The following is a 16,714-nucleotide window of genomic DNA, read 5'->3' on the forward strand; positions in this document are numbered from 1 at the left end:
AGACCTTTACAGGTCTTCCCGTAAATCAAATGACTGGGGAAGATCTTAGGAGGAAATTAACTACAACTGCTTTGGTATGCATATACTAAGGAGCCTTTCCCCAGGAAATTAAAGGTATTCATAAATAAAGAAATCCCTCAGCAGAGCAATCTCCTCCTCACAAGCACAAAAACTATTTCCCATTACTAAGTGAATTAGTCCCGAGGACAAAAACCTCAAATGAGATCAAATGTTAAGAGGCAAGCCTCAAACCTACAATGGCCTCCACCTCTAGGTGATTCAGCCTCTCCGAATCTTCCAAAAGAATAATTTGGGTTGCAAATCTCCATCTCTGCACATCAGAGATACTCAGAGAAAAATTCTCTCTTTAGAAAAAGTGATCTTACTCTCCCTCTTTCATCAGGATTAAAGTGACATTAAAATGAATTTAATTACATGGTTTTATTTATTTATTTTACATTTTATATCCCGCTCCTCCTCCAAGTGGCCCAGAGTACTACATTCTTAAGTTTCTCCTCACAACAACCCTGTGAAGTAGGTTAGGCTGAGAGAGAAGTGACTGGCCCAGAGTCACCCAGCAAGTCTCATGGCTGAATGGGGATTTGAACTCATTCATACAAATTACCCCACTTAATATGGAGCACTTGTAAGGGGAAAATTAAGAAAAGTTTTTCTCTGAAATTTTGATTAAAATTACCCCTTGATCCTTCACCACACACGGTTTTGATCCTTCACCACAAACTCCACCAGTGGAAGATGAGAGAGATGGGGAGGCTTGACCAGAGAGAAAAGAGGAGGGGTAGAAAAAGGAAAAAGCGATGTGACAGGCTTGAGGGGAGAGAAAGAAAGAGAGAGAAAGTTTAAAAAGACAGAAAGGTGGAAAGAGCCACCCCGCCCCACCCAACCTCCCGCTACTTGCCACTTGCCTCCCCCTGGACCTCCGTGATTTGTTTTTGTAAATTTCAGCTGCTCCGCAGCCAAGGGGATGGCTGCCGGGGTGGGGACACACTATTAGCCAGTAGTCCTTCTACCCCACCCACCCCCAGCAGTGGCTACCAGAGCGACGCTGGGCCTCCCGTTTCACCCAGTGTCTCTTCCCAACTGCAAGGTGCAGGTAGGCTTGGATCCTACTTGATGTTCTGCTGCTTGCAGACAGCTTCACTCCGAGCACCTCGGCTGCTCCTGGGGCAAGAGCTTCCTGGAAATTAGGAGCATTCACGTATGTGCCGTCATTTCCAGGAAACTGCTCCTAGTCTTTCCAGGAATAACAGCGCCTGTGTACAGATCTATGCCTGTGCACACGGTACACTCATTGTATGACTGCTGGACATAACATGTGAAGAGGGCTCTGCTTGGATTTATTCAAGAGCTTTTGATGGGGACCTTGGTGGAAAACGTTTGGGTATTCCAAGAACACAATGTCAACCCATTCACCTCTGTCCACATGCCTGTGGATTGACTCTCAAAGTACTGCAAAAGGTTAGTGAGGCAGGAATGAGCTTTGCAGAAACCATTCTGGATCTTCCCCACCTGCAGTCTGAAGTGGCACAGACCCACATCCCTCCACCTCATTCAGCGGCATATATAGGATTGATGCAAGCAAGGAGTATAAAGGAACATCACCTCACAATCTCCCCCCCACCCCATGCGCACGCACACACACACACACACACACACACACACCCCATCCTCACCTCTCCTCAACAGAGCTTCCTTTCCATACTGGAAGAACTTCTTCAGCCACTCGCATTTCTCCTCCGTGAAGTATCTCTTGTTCTGAGTGAGGAGAGGATGAGCCTCCCACCTCCTCTTGACCAACTGGGCCATGACATCTGCTGCTGTCCAGGTGAGGGTCTCCATGTCCAAGCTGAGGAAGTCCCTCCCATCATAGGCATACTGGTAGTGGGCTTCTCGGAGTCCATCCCCGCTCAGCGCACAGCCGTGCATGCGCTGCCAGATGTGGAGCCCTGGAAGGGGACACACAAAGTGAAGCTATCAGAGAGAGAATAGGGTCTATCGTAATACTATTATACTATACTACTCTATCGTAATACTAAAAAATGAAGGAGAGTCAGGATAGCCAAAAGAAAGCACTTCTGTAATTAATTTGTGGGATTTGCTGCAATAGGATGCGATGATGACCACTTGTTCAGATGGCTTTAAAAAGGTAAAGGTAAAGTTGTGCCATTGAGTTGGTGTTGACTCGTGGTGACCACAGAGCCCTGTGGTTTTCTTTGGTAGAATACAGGAGGGGTTTACCACTGCCTCCTCCCATGCAGTATGAGATGATGCCTTTAAGCACCTTCCTATATTGCTGCTGCCCGATACCGGTGTTTCCCATAGTCTGGGAAACCTACCATTGGGAATTCGGACCAGCAACCTCTTGCTCCCTAGGTAAGTTACCTCCGTGCTGCGCCATTATGTGGCAGCTTTAAAAGAGGATAGACAAATTCTCTGAGCAGTATCACTGGCTGTTAGTCATGATGGCTGTGTGGAACCTCCATGCTTAGAGGCAGTATACCTAAATGCCAGAGGGGTGTGTGTGTGTGTGTGTGTGTGTGATAAATTGTAGATAAAATGAATAGCATTTGTAGTTGAATCCCACAAATTCCCAACTGTTCTTTTATTTGTTTGTTATTTCTCTGTGTAAACCACCATGAGCCATTTTTGGAAGGGCAGTATAGAAATCGAATGAATGAATGAATGAATGAATAAATAAACTTCTCTTTTGCGAGCACACTAATTTAAAAATCTATTAGAAATATTTCATTCCTAACAGTGTAGTCTCGGGGGGGGGGGATCTCAGGGGTGGTGCCATTTATTGGGAAGGAAAAGTGTTGGGGTTGGGAACTCCCAACATAGATGACATCTTGATAATTTTAGATGCCCTTTTCAGACTTCTAAAACATTTTCTTATGGCAATACCATGTGTTTATATGATAGCATTATCATACGCTCTGTTTTATTTTCAGTCTGTTCCCTAACAACACACTGGTTTTACATGTTCACTTTTGTGACACAGTAAGCTTACATTTGCAGTGAAGTTTCCATTCTACTTTTTATAGAAATCATCTCAGACTCTTTCATTCCCTACAAGCTAGAATAAAAAGAAGAAAGGTGTGTGGGATGTGTGTTTGCATGGACATTTTTACCTCTCAAACCAACAATAGCAGCTTTGTACATTGAAGGCAGTCACTGAATCACAGCACAGCAGCACTATTTTTACTTGTGAGTGCAAATGAAATGGCACTGTTGGCTCCCTAGTTGCAGGGGAGTAACAGCAGGAGAGAGAGCATGCCCTCAACTCCTGCCTGTGGCTTCCAGCGGCATCTGGTGGGCCACTGTGTGAAACAGGATGCTGGAGTAGATGGGCCTTCTTGGGCCTGATCCAGCAAGGCTGTTCTTATGATCCTGGAATAATCTCATGCTGCTAGAAAGGAGCCTGGATAATATAATCCAATGAAGAATTTAGTTCATCAGATTTTCAGGCAGCTTGTTATTTAGTGAGTTTCATATGTTATTGAGATGTGGCCAACCCAAATCTAGACTTTCCCACTGGATCAGTGTTTCCCAAACTAGGAAATCATGTCCCCAGCCTTTCTAAATTCATTAGATCCTCTGACCACCTCCCCTGTGACAGGCCCAACACCCCTGGTACCGTTGTATCTGTTAGAGGTTGTTGGTTTTTACCCACAATAGGTAAAACAGCAGAGCACTAAGGAATGAGCACACACTCCAGTCACAGAGTAGGTAGCCGAGGATAGTTTAGATATTGCAGCTGTTTAGAGAAAACACATGGAGATCCTTGTAAAACTAAATACTAAATATTTATTGGTTAAATACACTTGGATAGGAAAGACCTATATCTAATCTAAAGGACTACATAGTGGATAGGTAAGGAGAGAGAGAGAGAGAGATGTTTCCATCTGCTCTCTAGGAGGAAAGGAAGGATTGTGACTCAGCATAGGAAGCGCTGCAGAGTCAGTTCAGGGGTCATAGAGTAGGGACAGATAGGGAGACCCTGACTCACTGTCTCTACTCCCAATGCCCCTAGTGGTCATTAGGACAGTTGGTGCAAAAGGTCGATGCACTGGAAGTCCATCTCCAACAGTATCCCACTGTCTAGCTCTCAGAAACACACAACAACACTTCTTGCCTTTACCTCCTACATACCCACACACTCACACTCTGGAATAGTTCCTCCATCTGCTCCCCAGCCTCTCTGAGGGCCAGACCTTCTACTCCTTCCCACCCACAAATCCCACTCTGCCTGCCCAGCTCACTCCCGCAGAAAGCACTGCGCAGGAATGTGCTGCCTGCTGGCAGTGGGTGGGAGAGCAAGAAAAAAGGAATCAGGCAGGGGCGTAGACTACTTAATATCCGGGCAGGCGGGGGCGGGCATGGGGCACATTGGAGGAGAGATCTTGAAAAGGGAGAGAACATGTCAGTTTGACATTTTTCACAATGCAGATTTGTGAAAATGTCAAACTACAAATGTGTAAAAGTGTAAATATGTGAATATGTAGAACTGGCTGCTGTAAATGTGTAGAAGTGTTGTGTGCATGTGTGTGTATAAGAGTTTGTGGGTGTGTGGTGTGGGCTAGAGGTTTCTTTCTTTTGTGTAGCTAGTGTTTTGGAAGCTTTGGTTCATGTAGATAGTTGGTGTTTAAATACTACAACTGTATAGATGGATGTGTGTATACACTTGTAAATAATGTATTTGTACAATGTGTATATATACTATAGCTGTATAGTTGGATGTGTGTGTATATACTATAGCTGTATAGATGCATGTGTGAATATACTTGTGTGTGATATATTCTTACAATGTGTATAGGCCCACCCTTTCTTTTCCCTCTCCAGTTTAGTTCTAGCATGCACACACATGCATCGCCAATGACGACTACGTGATCTGGTGCACCACATGTCTGGGGCCTGTGTGGCCTCCAGCAAAGATGTGGTGGACCTGCCACTCTGAGAGGGATTTTCCTTGTAGGTGCACGTGCATGAAGAGAAGAGCAGAAAAACATCTCATGTGTGTTATTTTAACTTCTCATTTAGTGTGGTGTGCTTTTGCCTCACCCTTTTTCTTTGCAGTTTGTGTGCCGGGTTGGCTTTGCTGCCTTGTGCCGTAGTGTGTCTTGCCAGGTGTTTGTTTGTGGCTGTAGCGGTAGTCTTTTGTTTGGTTTTCTTGCTTTTGCAGCTGTGCGGACACAGCTGGTCTGTGTCTGTGGTGGGGTTTTTTTGTTTTCATCTTGGTGTCTTCTGAGTTGCATCACTGCCTGTTAGACTGTGGCTTGCTAGTGGCACAAAACTGGGTGGGGTGGTAGGCACCCATGGGTGCCAGGCACCCATGGGTGCCAACTGCCACCCAACCCCCAAAGCAATTGGGCACTCTTGTGATTTTTAATAATTTTTAAAAAACACATTTTTTGCATTTCCCCCATAGGGAACAATGGGGATTTGATGCAGCCCTGCTGGCCCTTTTCCCATTTTGGCGGGTGCCTGGGCACCCCAAAGTGGGTTTGGGGGCAAGGCATGTTGTGCCACAATTCCCCCCACCCCCGCATGCCCCAAACTGGTGGTGTTTATGGGTTGTTGTTTTTTCTTCCTATGAATCCTTTTGTTTCTCTGGCCTCTTTAACAGTCTACCATGAATCCACACAGAGTGGATTCTTTGGTTTATATATAAGTAAAGCAAGTTCTTAATAGAGATTCACTGAGATAACTTATACAGCAACCAAGGATCCAAACACAAAATGGATCCTTGGTTGCTGTATAAGTTCTCTCAGTGAATCTCTATTAAGAACTTGCTTTACTTATATATAAACCAAAGAATCCACTCTGTGTGGATTCACGGTAGACTATTAAAGAGGCCAGAAACGAAAGAATTCCTGGGGGGGGGGCATAAACCCCACCGACTTGGGGCTTGGGGCTTGCGGAGGGGGGGCGGGTTGTGGCCCAACATGGCTTTCCCCAGAACCCTCTTTGGGGTGCCCAGGCACACCCCAAAGGGAGGAATGGGGCCATCTCAAATCTCCATTATTCCCTAAGGGGGAAATCTTCAAAAAACCAAGTGCCGTTAGTGTAAGCTGTTTCTTCACTTTAAATTAAGCACAGACCAAGTTCATTTCTTCCACACTTCCCCTGAAAGTGCTACAGTGAATTTACATAACACTCATAACACTCTCTGTGCATGTGAGCTTAAAGATCTTCCATTCTTGACTGACTTATTTTGTTTACAATCCAGAGATAAGCCATAGAACTCAGCCACAGAGCTAGGCTGAACCTGTTCTCTTTAACAGGAGCTTAACTCCAAAGTAACCAGCTATTTTCTCTTAAAGAGCAGTGGCTCATCCTAAAGAGCCAGGGGAGCACCAAAGGAGACATCCTGGGTTGCTGCTCTCTCTCCTGCCCTGCCTGAGAGCTGTGCTGCCTGCAGGCTGCCAATTCATCAGCGTCGCTCTGCCTGGGGCAGGGGTAGCTGCTTCCTGGAGACTGCTCTTATTTTTCCACCCTGGCCTTCTATACTTTCCACTAAGAATGAAACAAAGATTTCTGTACCCCTTCCAGTTCCTCACCCTCTGGCAGAAGTCTTGTGGGGTGGGAGGAGATGGGTGTGAATTTGTGAAGAGAAAAAAAGGCCTATCCCCAGGAGAGATACCTCCCCCCATGCTTGCCCTGGGAAGTGGGGGGAACACATGCCTCTCCCACCCTCCACTCACTCCTGCTCTGGTTGTAGTATTTCTGTAGGTTCAAAAAGTCCACTCTGAAACTGCTCGCAGACGTCAGGGAAACCTTCGTGCACCAGTCCCAGAAGGGGGCATCCTCCTCCTCCTCCACTTTCTCTGCCCATGACGGTTCAGGCAGACACTTTCTTCTGTTGCTGTCATAGTGACCAATAAGCTGGTCATCCAAATACACTAGAGCAGTGAATGGGTGCGTGCCAGGGATGGGCTTCGACATCAGTGCGGAGAAAAAGGTCAGGGAGTGTGAGGAAGAGCCTGCAAGGGAAGAGAGAACAACACTGTTAGGTCTGAAGCCCAGGGCCCTCCAAATCCAGGGCCGGCTCTAGGGGATCTGGCGCCCAGATGCAACATTCTGTTGAGCGCCCTTAGTTATCGTAAAAAATAAAAATTCGAAATACAATTAGTGTGTATTCAAAATTTAATACACAAAGATTTTATGTAAGTATATACATAACATGGTATATAATATAATTATGTATATAATATATGGACTTTGAAGCAGCAAGATAGAAAAAGCATTGGCACTTTTGAACTTTGGTCCTGGAGAAGACTTTTGAGGATACCATGGACAGCCAGGAAACCAAACAAATGGATCAGGTTGGGATAATTATACTGGATTTGGCTGGGATAATTATACTAAGTTTTCAACCTTAGTTGAAGTAAACTTAGTTGAGTAAATGTCAGAGTGCTAATTGTTTAGTGCAAATGCATGTAAATGAATATTCATGGTCACAACAAACCACCATAGGATAATTATACTCCTGAAGAAGTAAGATAGAAAAAGCATTGATGCTTTTGAACTTTGGTGCTGGAGAAGACTTTTGAGGATACCATGGACAGTCAGGAAAACAAACAAATGGATCATAGAACAGATCAAGCCAGAATTGTTCACTAGAGACACAAATGACCAGGCTCAAGTGATCCTACTTCAGACACATCATGCAAAGATCCAGCTCTCTCGAGAAGTCCATAATGCTGGGGAAAGTTGAAGGAAAGAGAAGAAGAGGACGGCCAGCAGCAAGGTGGATGGACTTATTTGTGACAATAATGAATGCACCACTGAGTGACCTTAAAGGCCAAGCTGAAGATTGATCATCCTGGGGAGAATCTATCTATGTGGTTGCTAAGAGTCAACACCAACTTGACAGCACTTAATCAATCAGTCAGAACTGGCCCTATCCATCCCCAGCACAGCATTCCTCCAGTGGCTGTTGCTGGTGTCCATCTTATATTTCTTTTTTCGATTGTGTTCTCAGACTCAAGAAGGGGGAATAAAATAATTCTTTTAGTTTTACCCAGTTTTTGCTAATCTCAAGGGTGGCCCTTTTAAAATTTAACCCATCTGAATTATATTATCCATCCAGCTAGTCCAGTGGTGCAAAGCAATTGGGGGGGGAGGGGGCTCCCAGTCCCAGCTCCTTCACCCTCACCCAGTCCCACTCACGCGCTCCTGTTTTTAGCTCTTTTCAGGGCGCAACAGCTCCTCCACAGCTTCTCACGCTGATATAATATGCTCAGGCAGGCAGCTCCTCCCTCAAGAGCAGGGAAAGAGGAACCTGTTTTCAGCTCCTTTCAGGGCGCAGCTCCTCCACAGCTTTTCACTCTGTCTGATATCATATGCTCAGGCAGCTCCTCCCTCAAGAGAAGGGAAGGGGAATGGTCGGACCCGCACGCAGGAAAACAACACAGGCTAGAGAATTGGTTTGGTTGGTTGCTGCTGCTTGTTGTTTAAACCTTTCCCCCAAAATGCCCACAACAAGCTCAGAGGGGAGTCACAGCAAGCACAGTGTCTCAGCCTGGAGCGCGGGAAGACAAAGGAGGTGCCGGTGGGAGATGGTTGGGATGCTGCACGCATGCGCCAGGCAGGTCCACATGACGCACAGTAACAGCGGTGCCAGCAGCATGCGATCGGGTTGGAGGGACACACACCAGCGCGTTGCTCTTCCTTTGGCGCTTGGCACCCTCCTCCAGCAAGCTGCACTGCGCCCTGAACCAGTGCGCAGTGCAAATGAGGAGTTTGTTGCTGTCTGAGCCTGTTGCTTCTTCAAGTTCTGTTCCATCATCGTCGGCACATTCCCCCAAGCAAGCTGCGCCCCGATGCAATGCATCTCTTGCTTACTCTCAAGAGCCGGCCCTGTCCAAATCCATATACAACACCCCGCTTTCCAGAATCCTACCTTTTCCATTCCATGCCACAGTATTCAACAGAGCTGTCCATTACATAGACATCTGCCATTGGTCCATCTAGCTCAGTACACAGACTGGCAGCAGCTTCTCCGAGATTGCCGGCAGGGGTCTCTCTTGGCCCTATCTTGGAGATGCCAGGGAGGGAACTGGGAATCCTCTGTGTGCAAGTGCTCTTCCTAGAGTGGCCCCATCCCCTAAGGGGAATATCTTGCAGCGTTCTGCTCACATGTAGCCCCCCCATTCAAATACAACCAGGGTGGACCCCACTTAGCAAAGGGGACAATTCCTGCTTGCTGCCACAAGACCGGCTCTCTTCCCTTTTAACCCCATAGGAAACAATTCTCTATAGGAAGCATGTTGCAATTCCTCTCTACTAGCCTAACCTTCAAGTACATTTTCTTGAAAACAATAATAGTCACAACAATGATGAGGAACACAGAAAGCTGCCTTATACCAAGTCAGACCATTGGTCCATCTAGCTCAGTATTGTACACAGGCTAGCAGTGGCTTCTCCCAGGAGGGGGCAACAGCTGTTCTTCATGCCCAGCAGCTAACTTGCTGGGCATTATGGTGGGGGGCGTGTAAGGGAGGTGGCAGGCAGGCCTCATGCCCAGTGGCATCCCAGCTGCTAGGTATGGTGGAGATGGTCGCAGATAGTTCTCGCACCCAGCAGTGGAATATGGTGGGAGATGGTGGAGTGAGTGGCGGGTGATGGCCCCCTCATGCCAGTGCACTGGTTGAGCATGGTAGAGGGGGTGATGGGTGGCCAGCAGCAGCAAGCCAGCTCGTGACCACCACCAGCAACCCATCTGCTGGGCTCAGTAGAGGGCCAGAGTGAGTGACCTCATGCATAGTGGCAACTTGGCTGCCAGGCTGGGTGGAAGGGGTGGTAAGTGGCTCTCACACCCAACAGCAATGTAGTAGCTGAGCATGTGGGGAACGCCAAGTAGTTCTCACCCCCAGCAGCAACCCAGTAGTCGAGTACGATGGAAGGTTCTGGAAGGAGCAGCGGATGATCCTCATGCCTGGAGACAATTGAGGGAGAAATTCTGGGGATTCTGGGTTCGTTTAATGAGCAGAGGCCACCATTGTCCATCAAGTCCAAGCTTCTATTGATCACGACAGGCCGGGTAGGGATGTGCATGGAACTGGTCGGGGGCCATGTAAGAGGCCTCCGAAGCGGTTCGGAATTGGGCTGGTCCAGCGCGGGGCGGGGGGGGGAGTACTTACCCCTCCCACTGCTTTTCCCTCTCCAGCGCTCCACTTTAGAGCAAAGGTTTTTGGGGCAGCAGAGTTCCTCCCTGCCGCCCCTTGCCCCCGTCGTTGCCCAGAAAAAGCGGAAGTTACTTCCACGCATGCGCCCGTTGCGGTGCGCGCGTGTCTATCACTGCCATGCACACGCCGCACACGTCACACACGGCGTGCGCACGCAACATGTGCGGTGTGCGTGCGGCGGAAGCGGCGGACACACGCACACCGCAACAGGCGCATGCGTGGAAGTAACTTCCGCTTTTTCTGGGCAACGACAGGGGCAGGGGCGGCAGGGAGGAATGCTGCCACCCCAAAAACTTTGCTCTAAAATGGAGCGCCGGAGGGGGAAAAGCAGCGGGAGGGGTAAGTACTACCCCCCCTAAAAGCTATCCACCCCCCCAATGCCGGACCGCGCCTCCGTGGTTCTATGCACATCCCTAAGGCCGGGTGTCTCTCTTTCAAGAAGTGAGCAGACCACACAGGCTTTGGCAGAGAGCTTATATATGGCCTACACCTAATGGCACAGCGGGGAAATGCTTGACTAAAAAGCAGAAGGTTGCCGGTTTGAATCCCCACTGGTACTATATCAGGCAGCAGCGATATAGGAAGATGCTGAAAGGCATCATCTCAGACTGCGTGGGAGATGGCAACGATAAACCCCCTTGTATTCTACCAAAAGAAAACCACAGGACTCTGTGGGCGCCAGGAGTCGAAACCGACTTGACAGCACACTTTACTTTACTTACAGACATGTTATACTAAAGCTGAGGATTCTAAAAGGCACCAATCATAGCTGACGAAGCAGCTGTTTACACGAATCAGTATTGCTTAAAGTCATATTGCATACAGTCACTGGTATGAATACAAACAGATAAGCACCAATCAACAAACAGAAAACAGCAGGGAATGCACCAATGAGCTTGTGTTAATACTTTTCTTAGACTAGTAGAGGCAATGTGTTGTAAACAGGAAAGGGGCCTAGCACAGACCTGGTGACTTCTAGGGCATAGGCTGGCTATGTGACAGACTGCACAGGGGAAAGGCGTTTTTTCTCCATAACAGTCCACCTGTTGACCCGGGGCGGGGTGGGGTGGGGGTCTTACAAGCAGCAACAACTCGGCTGCTAGACTCAGTGGACTACCAAAAGAGCAAAGTACTCCTCAGTACCCCTGCTCAAAGTGCAAAGAGGCACCTTTTAAAAGTGGAGAGCAACTGGCCCTATCCATCCCCACCACACCATCCCTCCAGTGACTTCTGTGTCTATATTTATTTATTATTTAAAACATTCATACCCCGCCCCTCCAGTACATTGCTGCTCGGGATGGCTCACAACATTTATAAAACAGTTACAATATAAAAATCAGACTAAGGATTTGACAGAAGGTTTGGCTGGCATTCATATTTGTGGTATGAGAAAGTCAAAGTACATAAAGACTTTCTTAATCGTTATGTAAGAAGGAGTCTGATGGGAGTATGGGTAAAATATAAAGAATGGTTGGAGTGTAAAACTCCATTATGGGTAAAGCCCAATCAAGGCTTTGGCACTTAAAGAGATAAACATGCAATCTAAATGGGGTACTTATAGGAATTTGTTATGTTTTCAATAAAAGGGCTGTAAATTAAAAAATTTGAGGGAAGTACAAAGTATGGTTAGTAATTGGTTTCAGTATCATCAGCTAAATGAAATTTATAAAAAGGATCTTAAGGTTGGGTTTGTAGATCAAATTTCGAGATCTGAAAAGGAGATGTGTGAAAACGATGAAAGATTAGTCTCTAAGATGTATAAGTTGATGCTTTTGGAGGAGACAAGAGATGAAGTGGTCAAAACGACAATGATAAAATGGGCTTAAGATGTAGGTCATAACATAGAGATGACTGCTTGGGGAAAATTATGGGAAACGGATTTGAGATTTACTGCATGTTATACCTTAAAAGAAATTATAAGATTATGTATAGGTGGTATTTGACACTGAAAAGGTTAGCGTTGGTGTAGAAGAATTCTTCAAACAAATGTTGGAAATGTGGAGAATGTGAAGGAAATTTTCTACATATGTGGTGGTCATGTAGGAGGGCAAAGGCCTTTTGGGATATGATATATAATGAACTGAATAAAATTCTCAAAATTACATTTTTCAAAAGGCCAGAGTCCTTCCTGCTGGGAATAATACAAGAAGAGTGTCTAAGAAGAAATTTAACATTTTTAATGTATGCAACCACAGCGGCCAGGACAGTTTATGCGCAAAAGCGGAAAAACGCTAAAATGCCCTCAAAAGAAGACTGGTTGATAAAAATTCTGGAATACGCCGAGATGGCAAAGCTTACAACATTTATAAGAGATAATAATTTTGAATGCTTTAAAGAGGATTGGGAACCTTTTTTGCTTTATTTAAAGAATTATTTTCCCAATATGGACTTTTCAGTAGGGTTTGAAATATAGTAATAGCAGCAGGTTGAGGTGGGTAAAAATTGAGCAGTATTGAATGCAGTTTGAATATTTTGAATTATTATAGCAGTGGTCTATATTATAGTTATTGTGAACCGTGCAGATAGGTGAGCTGGAAGTCAACATATATTTATGTGTAGATTTAGGAAATGAATGTAATTGAATATAAAAGTTATTGTAAAATCTAATAAAAATTTAAAAAGACATTTTTATTTATATCTATGCAAACCACTTTGGTGACTTTTGTTGAAAAGAGGTATATAAATATGTGTTGTATTCATGGACAAGGTGATCATAATGGTTCAGGGGTAGGAGATGGGGAGCCTTCCCCAAAATTCTGGTTTACTTCTCCCTCCAAAAAAACTCCATTAAAAGAATTGTGCAGCAGCCTAATCTACTTCACAGGGTTGTTGTGAGGATCATAAGCCACAGTTCCCGCACCCAGCAGTTTATGGTGGAAGATGCTGGAGAAAGTGTTGGGAACTGATACATAAATATTTGTCATATTCCTGTCCGCGGAGAGCTGCGAGTCTTGGCAGTCACCTAGTGCAGACCGTGCAGGCAGCCGCTTGCCTGATAAGCTATCACTTTCTCTGCAGCTGTAAGTGACCAAAAAAAAAGCAGACTCAAGTCAGCAGATCAGCTGATAGGAACTCTCTCTTTTACAGAGAGAGAGAGAGAGAGCGCACACAGGGGCAGAGCCACCATTGGGAGACCGGGTTCAAAGGACCCGGGCCACTGCCCCTCAGGGGCCACGCCTCGCAGCCCTGAAACAGCCCCCACATCTGAAGTCAGACATGGGGGCATGGTTTAGCTCCCGAAAGCGGCTGTGCGGCCCTGTTCAGGAGTTAAAGCGGCAGTGCAGCTGGAGACACTCTCCCCGCCGCTGCTCCTGGCCGCACTGCAAACACAGCGCTGGCCCCAATCTAGCTCCCGAACAGGGCCGCACCTTTAAGGCAAGGAGAGTATCTCTGGCGGCGCTGCAAACCACGCAGCCCCATTTGGGAGCTAAACCACATCCCCGTGTCTGACATCAGATGCAGGGCGAGGGGGGCGCGGTGGCGGCTGAACATGGGCTGCCGCTGGACTCCCTCCGCCAGGGAGAGAGAGAGTGGCTGTATTGTGAAGGGGTAGGGAGGCGTTGAAATGGATTTAACTACAGCATTGGAGGAAGGAGGAGGGAGATAAAACCTTTCCACCAATTTCCTGATTGAAATTGTTGTAGCCCCCCCCCCCCCCATATACATTCTCCTCTAAGCATTCATACCCAAGTTTTGGAGTGGGGATGGGGACAAGAAAAGCATCTGGAAAGCTTAAATTGGCCCCCCAAGCTTTTTTTCTTCCTTCTTAAAATGCAGGTTTTTAAAAATACACCCTAATATAGATGTCTCCTGCTGTCAAATTTGGATTTATGGGCGGCGGCGGCAGACTCAGCACACACAATAACCCACAGTAATGAAAGTAGATCGCAGCTTTTCTGGGATTTTTGCCGTGGAGGAACTAACACCACTTCATGAGGGGGCAGTTTAGAAAGTGTGAAAGCCCCTGTAGTACCATCACCCCAACCCACCCACCCAGAGTGGACTTTTTGAACAACAACAACAACAACTAGCTGGGCTGGCCGCAGAGCATCTGCACCTCTAGTTCACCGCCGTTTCTCCCCCCACACTCCACTGCCACTTTTTTGCCTGCCCACAAGACATCTTCTTCTCCGCCCATCCACCCGCCAGTCGTCTTCTTCCCCACTTCCCTGTCTGCCGTCTTCATCTTCTGCCCCGCCACCACTGCCGTTTTTGGACCGCTGGCCGCCATTTTCTTTGCCCACCTGCCCTCTGCCGCCACCATTTTCTCCCCCACCCCATCCCTGTCACTATCCAAGCAGCTGATCGCAAACTCTCATGAGAGCTGCCACACATGGGATTAACCATGAGTATGCCCCATACACACACACACACACACACACACACACACACAAAGAGTTTAATAAATAAATCTCCTAATGACTTCACGTTGCTTTCAGCCGTGGGTCTATTCTCCCTGTTCAAAAGCCTCTCACCCATTCTTCCTTCTGAAAATGCACAGACCCTCATTTCTCTGACAGCTGAAGCTCATTCCTAGCTGACTCCAGCATTTTAAAAGTAAAACAAACAGACACACCACTACCACCCCCCAAAAATGCTAGCCCTGGAGAGGCATCCCTCCCTGCAAAGGGTTCCTTATTTTATTATTATTATTATTTACATCCCGCTCTTCCTCCAAGGAGCCCAAGTACCACATACTTGAGTTTCTCCTCACAACAACCCTGTGAAGTAGGCTAGGCTGAGAGGAGAAGTGACTGGCCCACAGTCACCCAGCTAGTTTCACGGCTGAATGAGGATTTGAACTTGGGTCTCCCCGGTCCTAGTCCAGCACTCTAACCACTACACCACGCTGGCAATTTCTTCCATCCAGCCCCATCTTCTTCCCCCCCTTGAAGCAGCTTCGCCCACGAAAGTCTCTCTCCCGCCTTGCTTGCTCCCATGCAGCAAGTTCAGCTCGGACTACAAATCCCAGCCCACCCGCCTCCTCTGCCAATTTAAACGCCCCCCACCCTTCTGTTGCTCACCAGAGGAGCCCCGCTCTTGCAGCACTAGCAGGACAGCTGCCCGCAGGTGCAAAAAGCACCAGTCCCGTAGACGCCTCATTTTGGATAGAGGAGCCAAGTAGAGGAAGGGGCCCCGCGTCGAACATTTCTTTCTCGCGGCGCTCTCTTCGCTCCCCGAGGAGAAATGTGGAGAAAGAGTGGCTCAGGGAGGCATTGGCCAATCGGAAAAGGTCGCCCACATTGCATCATCGGTTGCCGGGCAGATCTTGCTAAGGCGGAACCCTTGAAAGTGAAAGTTCTTCACAGGGATGAGGCGCATTAAGAGAACTTAATACGCAGCAGCACGATAGCAGTGAGTAAAATAATCATTCTCCGATAGGGCGCCGAGAAGATCGTGTGTGAACTCTCTACAAAAGGGACAGGGAGGCGCTGTAGCCCAGTGGTAGTAGAGCACTGCAGGCAGGAAATGCCAGCCAGATGTCATAATAATAACCCAAACTCCAGAAAGAGGAGTTAAATTAAGGGGAGTTCCTAAAACGCCATCCAAATGTTTAAAGGTTAAACAAAGTGCACCCTCCTGATTAGCTATCAAGGAGAGGTGTAGACGCCATGCTGAATCAGCCCCAGTTTCAGTCTGAATACAGTCTGCATTCTACCATCTCACTCTCAACTGCACATCTCAGATGAATGCAAGAAGGGGAGTCAGTCAGTGTGTGTAGAAGTGTTTCCCCAGCAGCTTCACCTGTCCTCAACAGAGTTTTCTTTCCATACTCTAAGTCTAAGAATATCTACAGGAACCAAGTACATTCCTCCTCCATGAAGTACCTCCTACTCTGGAAGCGATGAAGCTCAGCCTCCCACTTCCTCTTGACTACCTGGGCCTTCGTGTCAGTTGCTGTCCAGGTGAGGGTATCCGTCAAAGCTGATGAGGTCCCTACCATCTTAGGCATACTGGGAAAATCCTCCTCCACATTCTTTTCTGCTCAACTCACGGTGATACATGCCCTGCCACGTATAGAGCCCTAAAAGGAGATGCACAAGGTGGGAGCATCAGAGACAGAACAGGGACAGGTGGCTGCCCACACACTCTGTCAAAACCCCACCTGATTGCAGTTCCAACTAGTGCAGAGAGGGCTTTTCCTCTCACCTCTCTCTAATTTCAACTGACAAAAACGATATTGGAAGGTTGCATTGGAGGAAGGTCTTTCAATAAATTGGGCTCCTCCCCATATTGAGGTCCCAGACCACACGATCAATGTCACCAGTTGTGTTCACTCATAACTTGCCCTCCACACACCCACACATTTCATTTGTCTTGGAGGCCCAATTCAAGATGGGGAGACTGGAATGCCTGGCAGCAGCCAAGATGGCCCACTTTGTCCTAGTTTGGAGCTGTGTTATGGAGTATCTGAGCCTTCCTGGAGGAAATCCCGCTATGTTGCAGTCTCAGAGTAAAAACTAAGAATCCTGAACTCTGTTTTCACATGATGCATTTAGTGG

At 47.2% G+C, this 16,714-nt stretch overlaps 1 protein-coding gene across 7 annotated transcripts in view; it reads right to left on the bottom strand.

Moving 5' to 3' along the window:
* The window catches only part of LOC128347721 (major histocompatibility complex class I-related gene protein-like), a 33,360-nt gene extending 17,186 nt beyond the window's left edge, over nt 1-16,174 (bottom strand). For 6 of the 7 annotated variants that reach the window (XR_008317674.1, XR_008317672.1, XR_008317671.1 and 3 more), the window contains exons 1-3: nt 15,236-15,393; nt 6,726-7,004; nt 1,695-1,967 (exon numbers count right to left, since the gene is read on the bottom strand). Coding sequence is in view for 2 of the 7 variants with exons in the window: in XM_053302742.1 (XP_053158717.1) it covers nt 1,695-1,967; nt 6,726-7,004; nt 15,236-15,314 (631 nt within the window). In the remaining 5 variants the exon portion in view is untranslated. Of the gene's footprint in view, nt 1-1,694; nt 1,968-6,725; nt 7,005-15,235; nt 15,394-16,039 lie in introns of those variants that run through there. The other variant, XR_008317673.1, reaches the window with a different exon arrangement.
* Nucleotides 16,175-16,714: the final 540 nt, after the last annotated feature.

The sequence above is a fragment of the Hemicordylus capensis genome, chromosome 2 (genome assembly GCF_027244095.1).
Source record: "Hemicordylus capensis ecotype Gifberg chromosome 2, rHemCap1.1.pri, whole genome shotgun sequence".
Classification (NCBI taxonomy): Eukaryota; Metazoa; Chordata; class Lepidosauria; order Squamata; family Cordylidae; genus Hemicordylus; species Hemicordylus capensis.